Source organism: Aedes albopictus, chromosome 2, assembly GCF_035046485.1.
Source record: "Aedes albopictus strain Foshan chromosome 2, AalbF5, whole genome shotgun sequence".
In the NCBI taxonomy this organism is placed as follows: domain Eukaryota; kingdom Metazoa; phylum Arthropoda; class Insecta; order Diptera; family Culicidae; genus Aedes; species Aedes albopictus.
In genome coordinates, this window is record NC_085137.1 from 464,507,919 (window position 1) to 464,528,166 (window position 20,248).

The following is a 20,248-nucleotide window of genomic DNA, read 5'->3' on the forward strand; positions in this document are numbered from 1 at the left end:
CATACAAAAAGTGTTGTAACTCAAAACTGAAAAGAGATTTGCCGGAGCTATGTTCAGCAAAATTTTAGCTCATGGATGGTAGAATCACCACACGGTATTCATTTATTTTTATCTGCTTAGATTTCTTGAAAATAATTGAATTTTCAACTAGGGTCGAACTTTTGCCCCACCTTACTCTATTTTGAAGAAGCTTTAGCAACTTTTGCAAAAAATATTTAAAAAACATATTTTACACTTAGTGGGGCAAAAGTTCGAGTCATGTGGCAACTTTAAGTAAAAACCTAAAATCCTGCAAAATGTACAATGTACATATTACCTCAAAAATGATGGGATTAGTGAAAAAAATCGATCAAAGATGGAAAAAAAGTTGTTTTATCTGAATTTGGCGGAAAACTACTAATATTTGGTGTAGTAAATTAAACCCTAAAATCCAGATCGAACTTTATTACAGTTACAACATCAAATATCAATTGGTTTTAGGTATTCCTACAACAAAAGTTTCAAAATAGTCTGCCACGGTTAGCAAAATTCCACAAACACTTGATTCGAACTTTTGCCCCAGTGGTGAGAGTAAACAAAAGGTTTTACCATATCTTATACCGACTTTTCGAACCCTATAAGCAGATTACCCTCTTCGAATGAATGTAATCAGTTTTAATTCTGCCCTCTAATGCTTATCATTTGACAGATACGCGTATTCCGACTATCACTTATAATCTTCATCAGTGTCAGTTACCCACTGGATTATAGTGAATAACTGACACTGAGGAAGATTCCAAGTGGTATTCGAAATAAGCACACCTGTTAAAGAATAAGCATTAGAGGGTCGAATAAAAAAGTACCAAACTTATTACACGCATCTGAATTTATCATGATTTATGAAGGGATTTTGAATTTCGGCCTACTGACCCATTCCGCATAACGTGGAGGTCTGACTTCATAGTTTGTTCTCCTTTTTATAATAGGTTAACTCTTCTCATATTTTTCCCTTTTCTTGAAATAAGCAAATTTTCCGTAGTCTTTTAACCGATTGGTCTAACCTGCTCTTACTCTCGTACTCCGCATACCACGTCTCGGCTTCATGAGAAGAATTAGCTCTCACTTGTAGTTAGTGGGCACAAACGGGAGTGTGTTGTGTATTGGCATCTAAGCCGAAAGAGAGATGAGTTTGTGAAATAGGAGTGTTCACGGTGTGGCTTCGGAGTCAGTTTGGCTTTCTATTCCGCAGAATCATTACTTTTTCTGTGGCTTAGTTGGTTTAAGCGCTGGTCTAGCGAATACGGAGTCGTTGGTTCAAATCCCACCAAAACGCGTTTTTTTCACAAATTTCATCTCACAATTAGTCAATTAGCAACATTTCGTGCCTTCTAATTACAAGTTTTTCCAGCATGTTCCAGACATACTAGCAAATCTGGTCAAATGCCAGAAAAATGGGTAATATGTGTCATTGTATACTACTTGAATTTCGCCATAGTTGTTTTTCAACCTTTACTGATGCAAATCAACAAGAAAAAAAGCAAAGCACTTATAAATATTATATTTTTTTCGGCATTCAAGTTTTAGTCCCACCAACCACCATATACACTACCCGTCATAAGTACGGACTCACAAAAAGTATTGCAACAATATTGCATCACCCTGACTCACCTTGGTATCTCCAAAACCTGAGGACTTACAAAGATGCTGTCTTCAGCAAAGTTATTCAGGAGCCCAAAAGCAATAACTTTTCTGAAGGCGGCATTTTTGTAGATGATCTGGTTTTAGAGATATCGAGGTGAGTCAGGGTGATGCAATATTGTTGCAATACTTTTTGTGAGTCCGTACTTATGACGGGTAGTGTAAGTATGATAAAGTAAAACACATGAATTTATTATAATTAGTAAAAACATCTTTATTTGAAATGGTTCAAAACTAATAAAATTTTGGTGGATTGTCAACCAATCCGATTGTACGTTATTTTCAAGTTTACTTTAAAAACTTTTATAAACAATATCGTTCTTGATTTTTCTCGATTTTTCTCTTGTTCTTCTACTATACTCTCTATTAATATATTTAGGAAACCTTTCAGTTGTTCTAGAGCAAAAAAAGATCTTCAGTTTACTTTTGTTTCGTATCAATTGATTTGCTGATTCTGCATTATAATCTACTGACATCTCTATAGTGGCATTTGTGGATTTAGTTGTTTTCGATTGCTCTTTTTCTTTTTTGTTTGTGTTCTGGAACGATTGGTTGTTTTGGTGGTTTTGAAAGTTTCTAACAATTATTTACACATTCACAATCTTCTCTCGTTGATTTGTATTGTTTTCCGTTCTCCCCTACTTCTTTGTCTCGCTTCTGGCTAATACTTATCGATTCGGTTTACTGTTTGTATAAACTTCCTTCAAAACATCTGTTTTAATTTTTACAATCACATGAGCAAACGTGCTGGAATGTTTCACTGTATTTTTCAGGAATGGAAACATTTGCGCGCTTGATTACAGTCCGTGCTTAGACCGATCGTGGTTGAACGTCTGAAATTAAAAAAAAAATGAAATTAGAATGTTAACTAATCGTGTTGTAGGAGGAATACTTACAGTGTGGACGTTCCGCATCCTCATCCGATGAAACAGACAGGGACGATTCTACGACCTTTCCGGGAAGGTTGATCGGGTTAACCAGAGATCGGGCATACTGGGCACGTCCCATGGGGAGGATCTGTGGTTCGACGTTGCGTACCTGAGGCTCTGGTTCCTGTGGGCGGGGAGGCTGCTGTTCCTGGAGTTCCCGTTCCTCGGAGTGCTGCGAGGCGGGTTCCTGGGCAGGGGTGGTACGATACGAATCGGTTTCCTCGTCGCTGCTTTCTTCCGAGTCGGCCATCTCTCCGATCAGTTGCTTCAGTTGTTCGGTGAACTTCTGGGCAGCGATTTCGTGGATGTCCTTCAGCTCATCGGCCGACAGACCTACCTTCTGCAGAGCCATCTCCAGCGGCACTTCACGGATCTGAACTTCGGGTTGTTCCGGGCCGTTGCGGAGAGCCTGTGGGGGCAGGAATGGTCGGATAGCTTCCGGGATTGGAATACGCTGGAACTGGATGCGGACTTCGGCGCGTGGTGGCTGCATCTGCTGTGGGAAAGTGGATTGTGGCTGCTGGGGCTGTTGGGCGTGGATCATGGGTTGAGGTTGGGCATGGAAGGCTGGACGGATCATGGGGTTTTCGGGGTGAGGAGCCTGCATCATCTGGGCCGGGACTGGAGGCATCTGCTGGGGTTGCTGGTGGTGGCTCATCATCGGGATGGGAAAGATTGGTCGGCTCATTTGACGCATCATTGGCTGTGGGGGCATCTGCTGGGGCAGGTGGGTGATAGGGCCGAACGAGCGGATCGGAGGGATGGGGATCAGGACTTGACGCACGGGCTCAGCGTCTTCATTCCTGGAAAATAATAAGCGCAATATTATTATAGCTCGGTATAATCTGTATTTTTTTCTTATCTTTATTAACGAGATTTTTAATACAGGCTAGTTCATCTCGGGACGCATGCTTTACTTCCCTTCCTAAGAAAGAACTCAAAATTTGCGAGTTTGTCGGAAGTTCGATCCCAGGTTCTCGACGTGATGGTCACGTGCTTTAACCATCACACCCGGTCCACTATAATCTGTCTGTAAATTAGTAAATCTAAAAGAATACGTATTTCTGTCTTAATATTTCAGTTGCTGGCATCAGTTTTTTTTATTATGTTCCAGAATTGTAGTTTGTTGGAGGAACGAGGATCCAGAGTTCCATTATTACTGTAAACAAATGCTTGACGTTTGGGAAATTACTTATCAAATCTGCAGGTCTTACGACAAGAGAAACCTTCAAGTTTCTTATAGAAACATCAAAATCTCTTTTCAATATCTTGAATATCTAATCAATACTTTATAAAACAGTGTTGCTATCTTGCAGATATTTTTTTACTAAAAATGGAAATAACCTTTCTATATTCTTTCAAAAGCGTTGATCAAATTTTGTAATTCCTATTAAAAGTACTCGCCAAACAAACTTAGCCTTCTATAAAAACATTGTTTTTTATTGTGAAAATGTAGAATTTAAATGTTTTTGAAGACAAAATTGTATTAAGTCCTGTAGAGTCTTAGAGACCTTCAACGTGTGTATTTGTTTCGATTGTTGATGTTTTTCGGTGATTGCTACGCACTAAAAGCCTCGATTTATTACGTTTCGAGCTTCTCTTCTTCAGCCATCATCAGATTTATCTAAATCGATAAACTTGCCAGTAGTACTACAGTCACTGGTGATGACTGATGATGACTGAAGGAGAGTAAGTCGTAGGTTAGGACATGTACAGACCGGTAATCGGGCAAAACAGCCTGCACGCCGTATCGAAAGATAACGGCAAGCGATGCGTAAACTTTACTGCCTTCCGTGGTATGTTAGTCGAAAGCACTTTCTTCCCCCGCAAAGATATCCATAAAGGCACCTGGAGATCACCCGACCATCCAACAGGAATCCAAATCGACCACGTTCTAATCGACGGTAAATTCTTCTCGGATATATCCAATATCCGCACATACCGTAGTGCGAATATAGATTCGGATCACTACCTAGTCGCTGTATGTATGCGCTCTAAACCTTCGACAGTTATTACCACACGTCGAAGTCAAACGCTGTGGCTCAACATCGAGCGGCTGCGTAACGTAGAAGTGGTTCAAGACTACGCGCAGCAGTAAGCAGTGACCCTACCAACGGAAGAGCAGCTTGGCGCAGCTACACTTGAAGATGGCTGGAGGGATATGCGATCCGCCATTGTTAGTACCTAGTGCAGCGTTAGGCTTCGCAGCTCCGAATCACAGAAACGACTGGTGCGACGGTGAATGTGAACAGTTGAATAACGAGATGAATGCATCATGGACGAGAATAATGCAACACCGTAGAGGGCGAATGAGGCAAGTTATAAACAGGCACGAAACAGGCAGAACTCAGTCTTTTGGAGGAAGAGCGAGATCGCGAAGCGATGGAAGAGCTGTATCACGCTAAAGATAGGTACACGAAATATCTACGAGAAGCTGAACCGCTTGCGCAGAGGCTTTGTGCCACAAGCCGACATAAATATGCCGAGACAATCCCGGGAATCTTCTCATGAGCGAGCGTGAGATGGTCGACTGGTGAGCACTGGTGAGAGAACCAAGATTTGGGTGGAAGAAGTATTACAGAAGGAATGGATGGAAGGTATCGTGTGTCCCATCTACAAAAAGGTGACAAGTTGGATTGCGGAACTGTCGCGCGATCACACTACTAAGCGCTGCCTATTTACAAGATACTCTCTCAAATTTTATGCTGCCGTATATCAACGATTGTAAGAGAGTTCGCGGGTCAATATGAGGATGGATTCATGGGTGAGCGCGCTACAACGGACCAGATGTTTGCCATCCGCCAGGTGTTGCAGGAATGCCGCGAATACAACGTGCCCACACATCAGTGGTTCATCGATTTCAAATCGGCGTATGATACAATCGATCGAGAACAGCTATGGTAGATTACGCACGAATATAGATTCACGGATAAACTGATCGGGTAATGTTTGTAGTTCGTGCTTGCTGTTTAACATCGCCTTAGATGGTGTAAGAAGGAGAACGGGGATAAATACGAGTGAAACGATTTTCACGAAGTCCGTTCAGCAGCTTGATTTCGCTGATGATATTGATATTTAGCTCGTAAATTTGAGAAGATGGCGGAAACTTACATCCGACTAAAGAGTGAAGCCAGGCGAATCGGATTAGTCATTCATGTGTCGAAGACAAAGTACATGATGGCAAAGGGCTCCAGGGAGGAATCACCGCGCCCGCCACCCCGAATTTCTATCGACGGTGATGAAATCGAGGCGGTTGAAGAATTCGTGTACTTGGGCTCACTGGTGACCGCTGACAACGACACCAGCAGACAAATTCAGAGGCGCATTGTGGCAGGAAATCGAGCTTACTTTGGACTCCGCAGAACTCTACGATTGAATAAAGATCGCCGTCACATGAAGTTAACTATCTACAAAATGCTGCTTAGACCGCTATGTAGTCCAATATGGGCACGAAGCATGGACCCTACGTGCAGAGGATCAACGTGCCCTTGGATTTTTCGAACGGAAGGTGTTGCGTACCATCTACGGCGGAGTGCAGATGGAAGACGGAACTTGAAGAAGGTGAATGAACCACAAGCTGCATCAGCTGCTGAGAGAATCAACCATCGTCCACACCACGAAAATGGGGAGGCTATGGTGGACGGGTCACGTCATCAGGATGGCGGATAGCAACCCATTTAAAATGATGATTGGGTAGTCTGACCGAAGGAAAGAAGCTTTAGTTGCTCTTCCGAAAATATAATTAGGAACCTGTTGAAATCCTGTGGATCTCAGCAAACACTTATCTGTACTCACTTTGGTTCGTTTCCGGTTTCGCAGAAGATGGCAATACGTTCTCCGGTGACCTTCTGCTTCTTGGGTTCGGTGTTGAACTCCATTCCGAATGGCAATCGCATGGTCTTGGCTGGCGAGTCAACCATCTCCTCTGACCGGCGTCGCTCAACGACACAGTTCATCTTGGACCTACGGAAAATTCAGTATGATATTAGGAAATCGATTCGCTTCTCCGCTTTTGGTCATTAATTAATCTTTTAGTCATACTTGTGATTATCTCGCAGCATGGTGTGGGCCAGCTCGGACAGGTCCAGATCCAGCGGCAGCTTGACGCGCACCCGGTTGTTGGAGTTCATGTCGGCGCTCTCGTCGCTCTCCCCGTCGGCGGCCGATTCGTCATCGTCTTCGGCGTCGGCGCTCTCGACCGATTCCTTCTTCTCCTGTGGCTTCTCGGCGGTCTTTTTCGGCTTCTCTTCCCGGTCGATGCTCTGCAGGTTGGCCTCATCCGCCGATAGGTTGTCTTGCATCAAGGCTTGCGCTTTGGGGAGTTCCTGGGAATGGGAGACGAAGACTGCGGTGTTAGAAACTGGCGGTGAACGATATCAACATGTAAATCAGGTTTGCGCCGTTATGTAATCGTAAACGAGAACCAGCAGGAAAGGCAGAAACATATGGATGGAGAGTTAAACCAAGCCGGCTCATCTCCCCCATTGCCACCGCAATCGGTCAGGGTGGACAGAAATGGTAGTTGTGGAATAACCACTTTCACTTTTATTCGACGTGATTCATTTTCTTCGGTGCTAGTTGAGGTGACGATCTCGAGGCAAGTTTATGAAGATCAACAGTGCACCGGCGGAAAGGTTGTATAACGGCCCTTTGGACCCAGATATAGGCAACACTGCACGCAACTCGTGCATCATTAGAGCGCTTTAACTATGGGATAGGGTCTAATCAGCGCAAAGCGCAGAGGATTGAAGACGACTCGTTGGTTTGGTTGGTGTCGTAACCCAACAATAACTAGAGTCACGATGGATACTGTAGATTTCCCAGTAAAATGGCAAAGTGTTCACAGCGAGCAACATTGGTCTATGTAGCCCATATCATCTGGCGCCACTCGGCACCAGTAGCCGAGTTGTGAGTAAGAAAGAAACTTCACACAGTCAACAACTTTCCTTTTCATCGTGGGCAATGCCGACCCCCTAAATGACAAAGTCTCGCGGATCTGATTGTATTGCTTCAGCTGAGCTGACTCTGACTGCAGTTTCGAAAGAAAACTGAGTGATGCAAGCAAACAGAAACTGAAACCGAGTTACCGATCCCCTCATTTTCTTACTTTCGTTCGTTCGGTCGAGCGGTTGACCCGGTTGTCGCCGGAGGCGATGTAGCGCGGTTACTGCAATGCACTGCACACTCAGTGCATCTTATGGACCTACACTATTTGTACAGTCCAGTCAAAGGCCGATAAATGATGGTAAACGCTTGTAGGGGCTTTCGGTTAACAATAAGTCACAGACAGCGTTCCTTATGAAATTTCAAAGGGGGATTCTGCAGAAATTCCTACTGGAATGTATTCAAGACTGTTTTCGTAAATTCCCTTCAGAAATTCTTTACTGATATTCTTCTAGGAGTTCCCAAAAAACTTCCTGAATTATTATAGAGTTTTTGTCTACGTATTTCTGTAGTTTTGGCTCTCAACAGCTTGAAAATGATAGAATATATTGCAGAATATGTTTTTTGGATATCCTAGGTCATCCTAGGTCAGGTTCTTGAATTTAGGTCCTAAAGTCTACGGGTGTAACGGTAACTTCTTTCATTACACAAAACTTCAACTTATATTGTATCATGTTCAGTAAGTCTTCCGAAAGTTCAATAGACAGTATCAGATCAACCAGGATATCCTAGTTCATCAAAACTGTTCTTGAGTTTAGATCCTGAATCTGACGGGTGTAGCGGTACTTATCGCATTATACAAAGCTATGATTTGTAATCTATCATGTCCAGTATGTCTTCTGAATGTCCAATGGACATTAGGGTGACTCAACCCGAGCAGAAGGGATTACCTCACAAATACCATGCAAAGAACAACCTGTACTCTAATACCTAAGATTGTTATTATTATATTATTCTACAAAATGTTAGGAGAACATACCAATAACAATTGGAGGTGTTTGAGCAGAGTTTGGCATTGATGTGGTATTTGTTGATTTAGCAGTGAAATTACTGAAGAACACTTTTTACTATTACATCATGGAGCTATCGAACAAGCTTGTATGAAAAAAAAAACACATCTCAAAAAGTTCGATGGGCACCTATATGGGTTCTATATGACACCGCGCTGCTCTGGCAAAATTTTTAGCTCAATCCGTTAATTCGTTGACTTTGCGGTCTTCGACAAAGATGTTCGGTACATATAAGGCTATAGTTCAATTTAATTAGTTATGTGATTCAAGAAAAAATAGAACCCCTTGCGAGAAATATGTAAGAACCAATGTTTTTCCATATCAACTCCCATACAAACTTCAAATGAGTTTAGCATCGCCCAAATGATTTGGCTTAAAATTGGATAAGTATAATGACGTCATATAGAACGAATTGAGAAGGGTGTCGAACTTTTTGACATGTGGTATTTTGATCAGTTGGGATCATCCAAACTATAATGATGTTTCAAATCTAGCATCTACAGCAATTGAACTTTCTGTTTTTTTGGCTATAAAAAGTTATGTTGCATAATCTATTTTACTGACCGGAGCTTACAGAATATAATCAAAGACTATGACATAGCTTCGGGATATTCAGAATCGTACCCACTGTCCTGCAATGTTTTACATGGAGTCTACAGCCGTAATAATATCACAACATTAGCAACTGTAATGATTGTATCTAATTAATTTCATTTGCGTTCATAACAATTATAATAAAACTGAATCAACAATTCTTCACCACAACACTCGGTGCGTGGCTGCAGTCCTTTACCCTCGGCTGCGTCCCACATTTGCCAGATCGTTCTGCACCTGATCCGCCCACCTTGCGCACTACGTCTAGGTCTTCTTCTACCGTCCGGATCTCTTGTAAACCCCAGCTTTGCAGGGTTGTTGTCCGGCATTCTCACAACACGCCCTGCTCATCGTATCTTTCCAACTTTTACCAGCTCCCGGCTGCTGGGTTCTCTGTAAAGTACAGCGAGCTAGTGGTTAATTTGCCGCCACACATTGGATACTGAAGTTCTCCTGCACACTGAAGTTCTGAACTCTAAGGTAGTTTGGCTAACCCGGAATAGCTCTTTGATGTCTCTGAATGGCATGTGACCGCGGTTGAATATGCAACGTTACTCAGTATAGCACCTATGGCTACTGTTGCGAGTGTAGACCTGAAGCCGGAGTTCTGAACTCCAAGGTAGTTTGGCTGACCTGGAAAATCCCTATATTGTGGATTTCAAGAGCTTCGCGGATCTCTGTGGATTATGCAAAGATATTATTTGTGGCAAAATTCCATAAAATTATTCTTGTAGATTTAAAGGACTTCGCTATAAGACAGTTTGGACGACCCTGATGTCCAAAAATTTATAATAATATCTAGTAGACTTCAGTTTGGTCCATTAATCGCGGTTGATTACGCAACGTTACTCAGTATAGCATAGACTTGAAGTTCTGAACTCCAAAGTAGTTTGACTGACCTGGAAAATCCCTATTTTGTCTATAAATTTCATTATAGATTTCAAGAGCCCCAAGAGCCTATTTTTATGGTGAAAACACATACAATTATTCTTGTAGATTTGATGGACTTCATTATAGGGCAGTTCGGACGAGTGTGGACCTGAAGTTCTGAGCTCCAAGGTAGTTTGGCTGACCTGGAAAATCCCTGTATTGTCTATAAATTTCATTACAAATTTCAATGCTTCACGGATGGTGTATGGTGGGAACACATTAAATTATTCTTGTAGATCTTCTAGGACTTCATTATGGGACTGTTTAGACGTCCCTGAATATCCCAACCTTACAGTGTTCCAAAAAGTTCTACTGTAGGAGTAGTTTATTCAGGAACTCTTTCTTCTGGACAACTCCAAGAGTTTTTTTAAACAAATCCTCCAGATTTTTCTCGTACTTGCTTCTGAGAATGCTGCAAGGGTTCAATCAGAGTATCCTCCATGTGTATCTGCTGAAAATGCTCTAGAAATTCCTTCTATGTGCTTTTCTGGCGTTCTTTCTGAACATTTTTCAGGAGTTATTCCATTGCATCCTCCAGAAGATCCTTTTGAAAATCTATATATATAAAAATGGATTTCCGTCTGTCTGTCTGTCTGTCTGTCTGTCTGTCTGTCTGTCTGTCTGTCTGTCTGTCTGTCTGTCTGTCTGTCTGTCTGTCTGTCTGTCTGTCTGTCTGTCTGTCTGTCTGTCTGTCTGTCTGTCTATCTGTCTGTCTGACCGCTATGGGTTCGGAAACTACTGGACCGATCGGTGTGAAATTTTGTATGTGGGTGCTGTCGGGGCCGGGGAAGATTCTTAGCCTGGTCTTTGGAACGGGGGGCTCCCATACAGATGACTTGGCGGGGGACGTCCCTATGGAGCTGTATGTCAAAACACACAGTAGGCAGGCAGTACGACGTTTGCCGGGACAGCTAGTCTATATATATAAAAATACAGTGGCATACGTGGGACCGCGCATAACTTGCGAACGGAGCGTTCGATTTGGGTCGTCTTTGTTTTGTTCTGTTAGTTTTCACCTAAGGAAGGTTTATGCGACAAAAAATATGGAAAAATTAAGAGTTTTTGAAAATCGATTCTCCTTACATTTGACTTGGGGACTTGGTATTGGCTAGAAACTTGCAATGTCAAAAAAGACGCAGTAGGCAAGACAAAGTTTGCCGGGTACAACTAGTTCTCCATAATTTTCGTATGACAATCCTTCAGAGGTTTTTTTTCTGAGAATCTTGAAGGAGTTCTTTCTAGCTCTCTACTAAGAGTTCCTTACAAGGTTCCTTATGAGAATCTTGCAGATTTTTTTTCCTATGAGATCGCTAAAAGTTTATTCTAGGAGTCCTTCAGGAGTTCCTAACGAAATCTCTTTGATCGAATTCTTTCAGAATGCATGTAGAAATCCCTAAATCCCTAAAGGTGCAATGTTCTTCAGAAGCTGCTTTAGGGGTTCCTATAGGGAATTGGAGAAATCTTCAGAAAAAAAATGCTATAAAGGAATCTGGAAGATCCCACAGAAGGGATCCGTGATGGAATCCCCAAAAGCACTTCTTGGAAGAATTGCCAGCTCCTCCTCTCTCCTCTTCTTGGCGTAACGTCCTCACTGGGACAAAGCCTGCTTCTCAGCTTAGTGTTCTATGAGCACTTCCACAGTTATTAACTGAGAGCTTCCTCTGCCAATGACCATTTTGCATGTGTATATCGTGTGGCAGGCACGAAGATACTCTATGCCCAAGGATGTCAAGGAAATTTCCTTTACGAAAAGATCCTGGACCGACCGGGAATCGAACCCGTCACCCTCAGCATGGTCATGCTGAATACCCGTGCGTTTACCGCCTCGGCTATATGGGCCCTGTAGATTTTTTTTTTCAAGAATTCTAAATTGCCAGCTAGAATTCTTGAAAAAAAAAAAAAATCTAAGATATCATTTCTAGAGTAATCGACAGATAGAATTCCTGAAGGAATCTCCAGATAAAATTTCTCCAAAAATCTACAGAATGAATTCCTAGAAGAATGCCCAGAGGAATCAACAGATGAAGTAACTTGAAGTATCTCCAGAATCAATGCCTAGATGAATTCCCAAATGAAATTTCTGGAGGAATCCTCAGCAGGACTTTCTCTAATCTCCATAAGGAATTCCTGGAAGAATCCTCAGTTTGCGTTTCTGGGTGAATCTCTTTCATTCATTCCTGAAGGGATGTAAGGTGAAATTTTTGAAGTAGCTAGTCGGCAATTGAAAAACCTGGATGTATCTCGAGTTGAAATTTTTGTAGGAATCTCCATATTTCTGGAGGAATCCATGGAATGAGTTTCTGGATGAATCTCCGAAAGGCATTCCTGGAAAAAAAATCCCAGAACTGCTTGTAAAAATCCTGGTAAAAGTGCTGGTGGCAGTGACACACGGGCTTGATGGTCTAGTGGCTACCGCTTCAGATTAATATGCAGAAGGTCCTTGGTTCAATCCCTGGCCCGTCCCTTTCCTTCTACTGTGTATCTTTCTATCCACTTTCTCTATACTCTTTTCTCTATATATAAAACACATGTATATTGATATGTTCGTAGCCATCGCTAGAACCAGGATCGGTTGAAAAGCCGTTTCCCTGCCTTCCAACTTTCACAACACAGTGCCAATCTGTCAGATTACGTCTACAAGTTATGCAATCAAGCGAACTGTGTCGCTTTAGCTTAATAGTAATAATCTATCACCTTACACCTGGCATCCACACACCAATGTGTGAACCCTCTGCCAACCATATCCTACCATCACTCCGACATTCGCATGAATTTGTGCAGACGCAGAGGTATATTCTGACCTGCAACCTGACGTGGCAGGCGCCATTGTCGCCTAAAAATAAAAGATCACCAACGCTCACACATTGAATCTCATTGGTTCCTTGTGTGAGTGTTGCTGGTCTGGCGATACTGGAGAAGCATCTACGGGCGGTCAATCAAGCTCAAGCTCAAGTTCAAGTGGCATACGCGCATAACTTGCGAACGGAAGGTCCGAAAGAAAGGTTTATGAGGCAAAAACATGAAAATTAGAGAGTTTTTGAAAATCGAATCAAAGGGGTGTTAGTGACCATTTTGACGATTTTGAGCTGATCATATCAAAACATTCTTCAGATTTCAAGCTTTCAGGAACTTTTTTAAGATTATTTTTACGATGATTAGAAAAATTACAATAAATCGTAGAAAATTGGGTCGACTTTGAAACTCCATACATTTTGTATGGGATGAAAAATTGGCGAAAAACTTTAAACCCCATTTGCTCGAAACTGGGTTTTTGTCGTGTAAGTGACAAAAACCCAGTTTCGAGCAAATGGGGTTTAAAGTTTTTCGCCAATTTTTCATCCCATACAAAATGTATGGAGTTTCAAAGTCGACCCAATTTTCTACGATTTATTGTAATTTTTCTAATCATCGTAAAAATAATCTTAAAAAAGTTCCTGAAAGCTTGAAATCTGAAGAATGTTTTGATATGATCAGCTCAAAATCGTCAAAATGGTCACCCTTTGCTTCTAACTCCCTCAGTAAGGTGAAAAAAAAATCCCATTAAGTAAAAATTAAATGTAATTTTTTTTATGAAAAACTACTCAGTGTACACTGTAGTCGACCATCTCAATGTCGCTAACAAACACATTCGTGACGAACCCATCAATACAATACAATGCTAACTGCTACCACCCTCATACTTTGCAAATTTTAGTTGCAGGCCAAAGAACGTTACTCGGACGCAGAAACTAGGGTATGTGTGTCATCAGTAATCTCACGCTCCCATATTCATCCTATTCGAAAACAAGCGATTACGGCACCGATTGATTCCGTTCTTTTTGTTTTCATGGGTACTCACTTCTAACAAAAAATACAAAAATAAGCAACAAAACAAACAGCGCTTCAATCCTTAGGTTTTCATAGGATGAAAATGGGAGCCACATGCTTAATAAGGGAACCAATACCCTATAACACTCATGCTGAATGACCGTCATCAAGTTTGGCCCGAATGACGATCAATTTGTTAGGAATTTGTGCACAACGCTACAAACACAAATATAGCACGACATATGAATATGAATGCAAAGCGTAAATCAAAAAAATCATGCAGTCAGAGCTTCGTGTTTTATCGTATGTTTTAATAAGAAGACAAGCTCGCTGCTGTTGGATGTTTTGGATTATGTCCGGAACAAAGATTAAATTAAAGTTGCTTTGACGTGTTTCGTTTCTGTTCTGATGGTCAGTTTTTGTTATTTGTAATGAGTGTCGTTAGGCATCCTGAAATTGTTCAACAGTGCTTGGAAATAACCATTACAAATTTTAATATAAAATTCGTGTTCATATAAATAAGGTTTGTCTTAAATAAAAAAAAACTGCGTTTTCTGTTTATTTTCACAGAAATTCTTGCGCTAAATTTGGTTAAGATCGGCCAGCTCAGTCCACCGATCGATCCATAATATTATTGTCTACTGTCTTCCATCCCTACAACGCGATACCATGTAAAGCCGGGTGGAGGTACCAACAATTCCGCGACGCGGTCCATCCATTAGTCGCTCTATTATGACTCATAGAGGTAGGTATCGGTTTTCCTAGAGTTTGTTTTGGTCAACAGCTTTGCGAAGCTTCCGTATCGGTTTATGCTCTCACATGAACCGGAGTTAGCTTGTAGGTAAATGTATGCTGACGATCGTCATTTTTTTTTTTCGTTTTCGCCATCCTCCTCTTCCACAACAACTTGGCCACGCCGCGCCGCTCCGTGCCGAATGACCATGATCGCGGGTCTGTTGAATTTAGGAAACGTTGTGCAATGTTTAGAGCTCGCTTGGCCTGGCCGCTTTAGCGTCGCCGCTTTTGTGTGTCTGTATGCCAAATTATGCAATATTATGATGCCTCTTTTGCTGCGGGGTTTGTTGTGCGAAATACGCGGTTTCGAGTCAGTGTGGCTGACAGGACGGTGGTGCCGTCAGCAGAAAGATGACTTTCAGCTTGCTGTTGGAGTGCCATCGGTGGATTTTTTGTGCGTTTGACCGGTACGATCTGCATAAGAATGGCGGAGAGTGCTAATTGAGGTGTCGAGTGTTGGAAGTTCTTTAGATTAATTTAGCATAAATATGTTGAGTTTGAATGCTGGCTGTTGAACGTTTAAAAATCTTAACATACTGATGAACAGTTGTTGTTTGTTTAAAGTAATGAATAAGTTTAAAGTTTTTCGGCTAAGCAGTCTTTATTAAACTAACGACGTTTGTTGTTATCCCAACGTATCGACGCTTGGTGGGCGTCTTCCTCAGGAGGACATTAGACAAATAACGACACAAGTATTTACCCCCTGAGGAAGACGCCCACAAGCGTCGAAACGCTGGGATAACAACAAACGTCGTTAGTTTAATAAAGACTGCTTAGCCGAAAAACTTTAAATAAACCCTAGAGTCGTTCAATTGCCAGTAATGAATAAGATTGTTTTGATTTCAGCCACATCTATTTTGTTCACAAGTATTTCTCGAATCTGAAATTCTTGATTTTATTTCTAAGGTAATCGCTGTCATCGAAATACTTATCAATCAATCAATACATTATGCATTCGAAAGATGTCCTTAACACAGTCCAGTATATATAATATGAGTGAAACTGGTAGGGCTAACTGATTATATGGACGGGAATGACTCCATTCGGAAACTGACAGCACAGAACAATCTGCCCCAAACTTTTGTGGCCCGGTGCATACGCATGACTGAAATACAGAAACAAGACATCAGTCGGTTCAATGCTGTACTTGAGTTAGATGCTTCTTCTTACGAAGCCATCATGAAGCTGCAGCGTGTCTACATTGGTTGGGAACGTTACCGAGTGGTTGAAGATTTAAACGTTAAACGTTGTTACAAATGCTCTGAATATGGTCATCTGGCTTCTGCGTGTAGTAAGCCTGTCTGTTGTCCCAGATGTGCGGAGGGCCATGAAATAAGCGAATGTGTTTCGGATTTCGTGAAGTGTGTCAACTGCGAGAAAATGAATAGCCTGCGAACATCTGTGTCGGATCGTCTAGCTGATATCGATCATTCTTCCTTGAGCCAGAAATGTCCCATCTTCATCCGGCAACTCACGAAGGCCCGCCAGAACATAGATTATTCAATATAGCAATCAACTGTACCTTCTGCGATCGCTGAGAATCTCACCAGTTGTGACCAGTCTTCGGTGGACTACCCTGTTCTCTCAGGTAAATATAAGACTGGTATATGTCCTGCCGGAGCAGGGAAGACTACTACACTGTGTCAAAGAGGAAAACCAATATTGCAGACAACCGCCGACTCTCCATCGCCCCCTGACCGACCGTCGTTATTGGCAAGCCAGCTATTGCTAACTGAGAAACTCGCCGTTCACTACCATGACCAGTCTTCGGTGGATTATCCTGTTCTCTCAGGTAAATGAATGACTGGTATATGTCCTGCCGAAGCAGGGAAGACTACTACACTGTGTCAAAGAGGTAAACCAATATTGCAGACAATCGCTCCTGCCCACTCTCCATCGCCCCCTGACCGACCGTCGTTATTGGCAAGCCAGCTATCACTAACTGAGAAACTCGCCGTTCACTACCATGACCAGTCTTCGGTGGATTATCCTGTTCTCTCAGGTAAATATAAGACTGGTATATGTCCTGCCGAAGCAGGGAAGACTGCTACACTGTCTCAAATCGAAACACCAATCTTGCAGACAATCACTCCTACTGGTCCTCGACTGTCTGCTGACTTACCGTCGTTTTTGGCAAGTCAGTCGAAGCTGGCTGAGCGGCACACCGATCGTGTAGCTGCGGAGCACCCTGTACTCTCTGATTCATCGAACTCCGAACTTTCTACTGTTCAACTTGGAAACAAAGTCGCTACCTGCCATCAACGAAAAACGCTGAGCAGTGGAGATGCTCATTGCAATCTCAATATTTTCTACCAAAACGTGAGAGGACTACGCACGAAAGTGGATGAATTCTTCCTCGCTGCATCTGATTCGGATTACGATGTAATCGTGATCACCAAAAGCTGGCTCTACGAGCAGTTTACTTCGTTGCTGTTGTTCGGAGATAAGTATACCGTATATAAAAAGGACCGCGATGCCGACCTCACAGGCAAAAAACGCGGCGGTGGTGTACTCATTGCTGTCTCGAATCACTTAAGATCTAGTGCTGTTGAGCTTTCCATGCATATTGGACTGGAGCAACTGTGGATACGCATTTCCTCTGGGGTTAGCCACATTTTCATTGGCGTAGTGTATCTTCCACCTGAACACGCTACTGATCCTAACTATATCGAACGACACGTTGAGTGCATAAACCATGTTTGTGACTCTGTTGGCTTGTCTGACATGCATTTGTTATTTGGCGATTTCAATCAGTCTGGCCTCGTATGGAAGACTTCTTGCAGCGGTCATTTATATCCTGATCCTTGTGAATCAAACTTCAATGGTGCCAGCTCTGCACTCATTGATGGTGTGTCGCTATTAAATATGAGACAACTCAATCCTATTGTCAACAACTATGGTCGGAAGCTAGACCTTGTTTTCGGAAACGAACAAGCCTCTTGTCAGTGTATTATCACAGAAGCTGTTGAGCCGCTCGTTATTGATAGATGAACATCATCCTGCTCTGTTTGCTTCCATGGAATGCCCAAGAGCAATATCTTTCATTAGATCTGAAGTAGTTCCACATTTCGATTTTCGAAAAGCTGATTTCGCTGCGTTGAACCATGCTATCTCAGCAGTTGACTGGACACCGCTGCACACTGCTGATAATGTCAACAATGCTGTGGAAATCTTAACCCACACACTCACTGAGTTGTTCCGTGTACATATCCCCATTCAACGAACTATTCAAAACCCGCCGTGGTCGAATAATCGACTGAGAATCCTGAAAACTGAGCGAGCCAGAGCTCTGCGACATTACTCTAGAAACAAAAAGCCTAGTACCAAGCGAGAATTTCAGATTTATAGTAATGTATACAAAAACTACAATCGTCTGCTTTATTCACGGTATGTGCAGAGAAAGCAAAAGGAACTGAAGCGCAACCCCAAGCGTTTCTGGTCCTTTGTTAACGAAAAGCGTAAGCAGAATGGATTGCCGTCGATTATGTCATATGGTACCGACTCGGCTGCGTCTCCAGCGGATATATGCAGATTGTTTGCATGTCATTTCTCGAGCGTATTCAAATAGGACACTGCCTCTTCGCAGCACATAAACGCTGCCCTTAGGAATGTTCCACAGGATGTTCTGGGAATGCAAAACATCGTCTTCTCAGAAGCGGACATCAGCGATGCCATCAATAAACTGAAGTCTTCGTGTCAGCCAGGGCCTGATGGCATTCCACCGATCGTACTCAAAAGATGTGCTGTAGCACTTTGTGCTCCTCTGACATCGATTTGCAATCAATTAATTGCCCAATCGACTTTCCCGGATGAATGGAAAGAGTCAGTATTGTTTCCTGTTCATAAAAAGGGTAACCGCGGAAATGTTACTAACTATCGTGGTATCACATCGCTATGTGCCGGTTCCAAACTGTTAGAAATTCTTGTCAGCAAAATTTTGTTCCACGAAGTTAAAAATCACATCTCATGCGACCAACATGGTTTTTATGCTGGTAGGTCAACGGTAACTAACCTCACTGAATTCACATCGTTTTGCTTACGAAACATTGAAGACGGGATTCAAGTAGACACCATATATACAGCAGGGTGTCTACTACCTGGAAAAAACCTGGAAAACCGGGAATCCTCAGGGAATTTTATTCAACAGGGAAAAACCTGGAATACTCAGGGAATATCTCTAGTACTCAGGGAAATTTTACTCCGATATAAAAAAAACATCAGGTCGTATGAATAGAAATCTGGTAGTAAAAATCCATATAGAAATTTCACTACAAGGATTTTTTCCAGAAATTCCGTCAGGGTTTCTTTCTGAAACATCTTTAGAAATACCTCCTGGAATGTCTCCCAGGATTTCTAATAAAATTCCTTCCGCATTTATTCCTTTTTGATTGTTTTCAGGAAAGGTATACGTCCAGATTCCTTCCAGGGATTTCTGAATTCCAATCGATTTCTCCTGGAGTTTTTCACGGGGATGCTATTACTTCCCGGAGTCCCTCCAGTGTTTTGCTCAAAGAAATCTTCGTAGGATTTTTACTAGAATTTATCCCGAATACTCCATAAGAATTTCTGTCGGGATAAATCGTGGCATTTCTTTCGGCATTCCTCATGGAAATTTTACGCGATTCTTTCCGGTGTTCCTCTTGGGACTTCCCCAGAAGATCTTCCCAGAATTTCTTTCTGAGTTGCTGAAGGAGTTATTCCTGAGATTTCTACTAAGGTTCCTCCAACGGTTTCTGAAGGAATTTTAACGAACTTACTGCAAGAGTTTCTCAAGAGATTTCTTTCATTTTTTCCTGTGATATCTTCAAACAATTGCTTTGGGCTTTCTTCAAGATGTTCTTCCTGGTCTCCTACAGGAATTTCTTAAAAGTTTTCGCGAGGTTTTTTTAGTTTTAAATGAAATTTCTCTCGGAGTATCTTCTGGAACTTCTCTCAGAAGATTCCTACCGATGTTGGTCATGAGATGTCTCTCAGAATTTTTCTTAATTTACCCTGGACTTACTCCTAAGATTTTTTTTCCAGAGTGCCTTTTGGAATTTCTACAGGAGTTATTGCTGATATTTGTCATTGAATTCTTCTCTTGCATTCCTTCAGAGCAAAGCTGTTCCTTGTAGTTGTACCGGATTTCTTGCAGTGATCTACCTGAGATTTTTTTTACAGATATTCTCTGTTTTATTCCAAATTTTTTTCCCGGAATCTTACCAGAAATTGTCCCGAGATTGCAAGTTATTGCAAGGATTCTTCTACGGGTTTTTCTCAGAATGTCTCCTGAGATAACTTACGAAATACCTTATAGGAAACTCCTGTAGAAATATTAGAGAGAATTCAAATAAAATCTTGCTAGAAACTCCGCAAAGTGTTGTTGAAGAAATCTCGACAGAAATTTCAGGAAAAACCTGAGAAAAACCTGGATCTTCAGGAGGAATCCAGCGAGAATCCTTGGAAGTATATCGGAAAACCTTTGCAAGAAATATCGGGACGTACTCAAACAGATATCTCGTGAAAGAATCCTGCGGAAATCCAGGAAGAAACTTTGGAAGAAATTCCAGGAATTACGCTCAG

The 20,248-nt window shown here is 42.0% G+C and overlaps 1 protein-coding gene across 1 annotated transcript in view; it reads right to left on the minus strand.

Moving 5' to 3' along the window:
* Positions 1 to 1,866: 1,866 nt before the first annotated feature.
* The window catches only part of LOC109418918 (bromodomain-containing protein 4), a 95,997-nt gene continuing 77,615 nt past the window's right edge, over positions 1,867 to 20,248 (minus strand). Inside the window, exons 3-6 of the mRNA XM_029870840.2 lie at positions 6,648 to 6,931; positions 6,402 to 6,569; positions 2,574 to 3,409; positions 1,867 to 2,510 (exon numbers count right to left, since the gene is read on the minus strand). Coding sequence (XP_029726700.1) covers positions 2,488 to 2,510; positions 2,574 to 3,409; positions 6,402 to 6,569; positions 6,648 to 6,931 — 1,311 coding nt within the window. The 3' untranslated portion in view covers positions 1,867 to 2,487. The remainder of the gene's footprint in view (positions 2,511 to 2,573; positions 3,410 to 6,401; positions 6,570 to 6,647; positions 6,932 to 20,248) is intronic.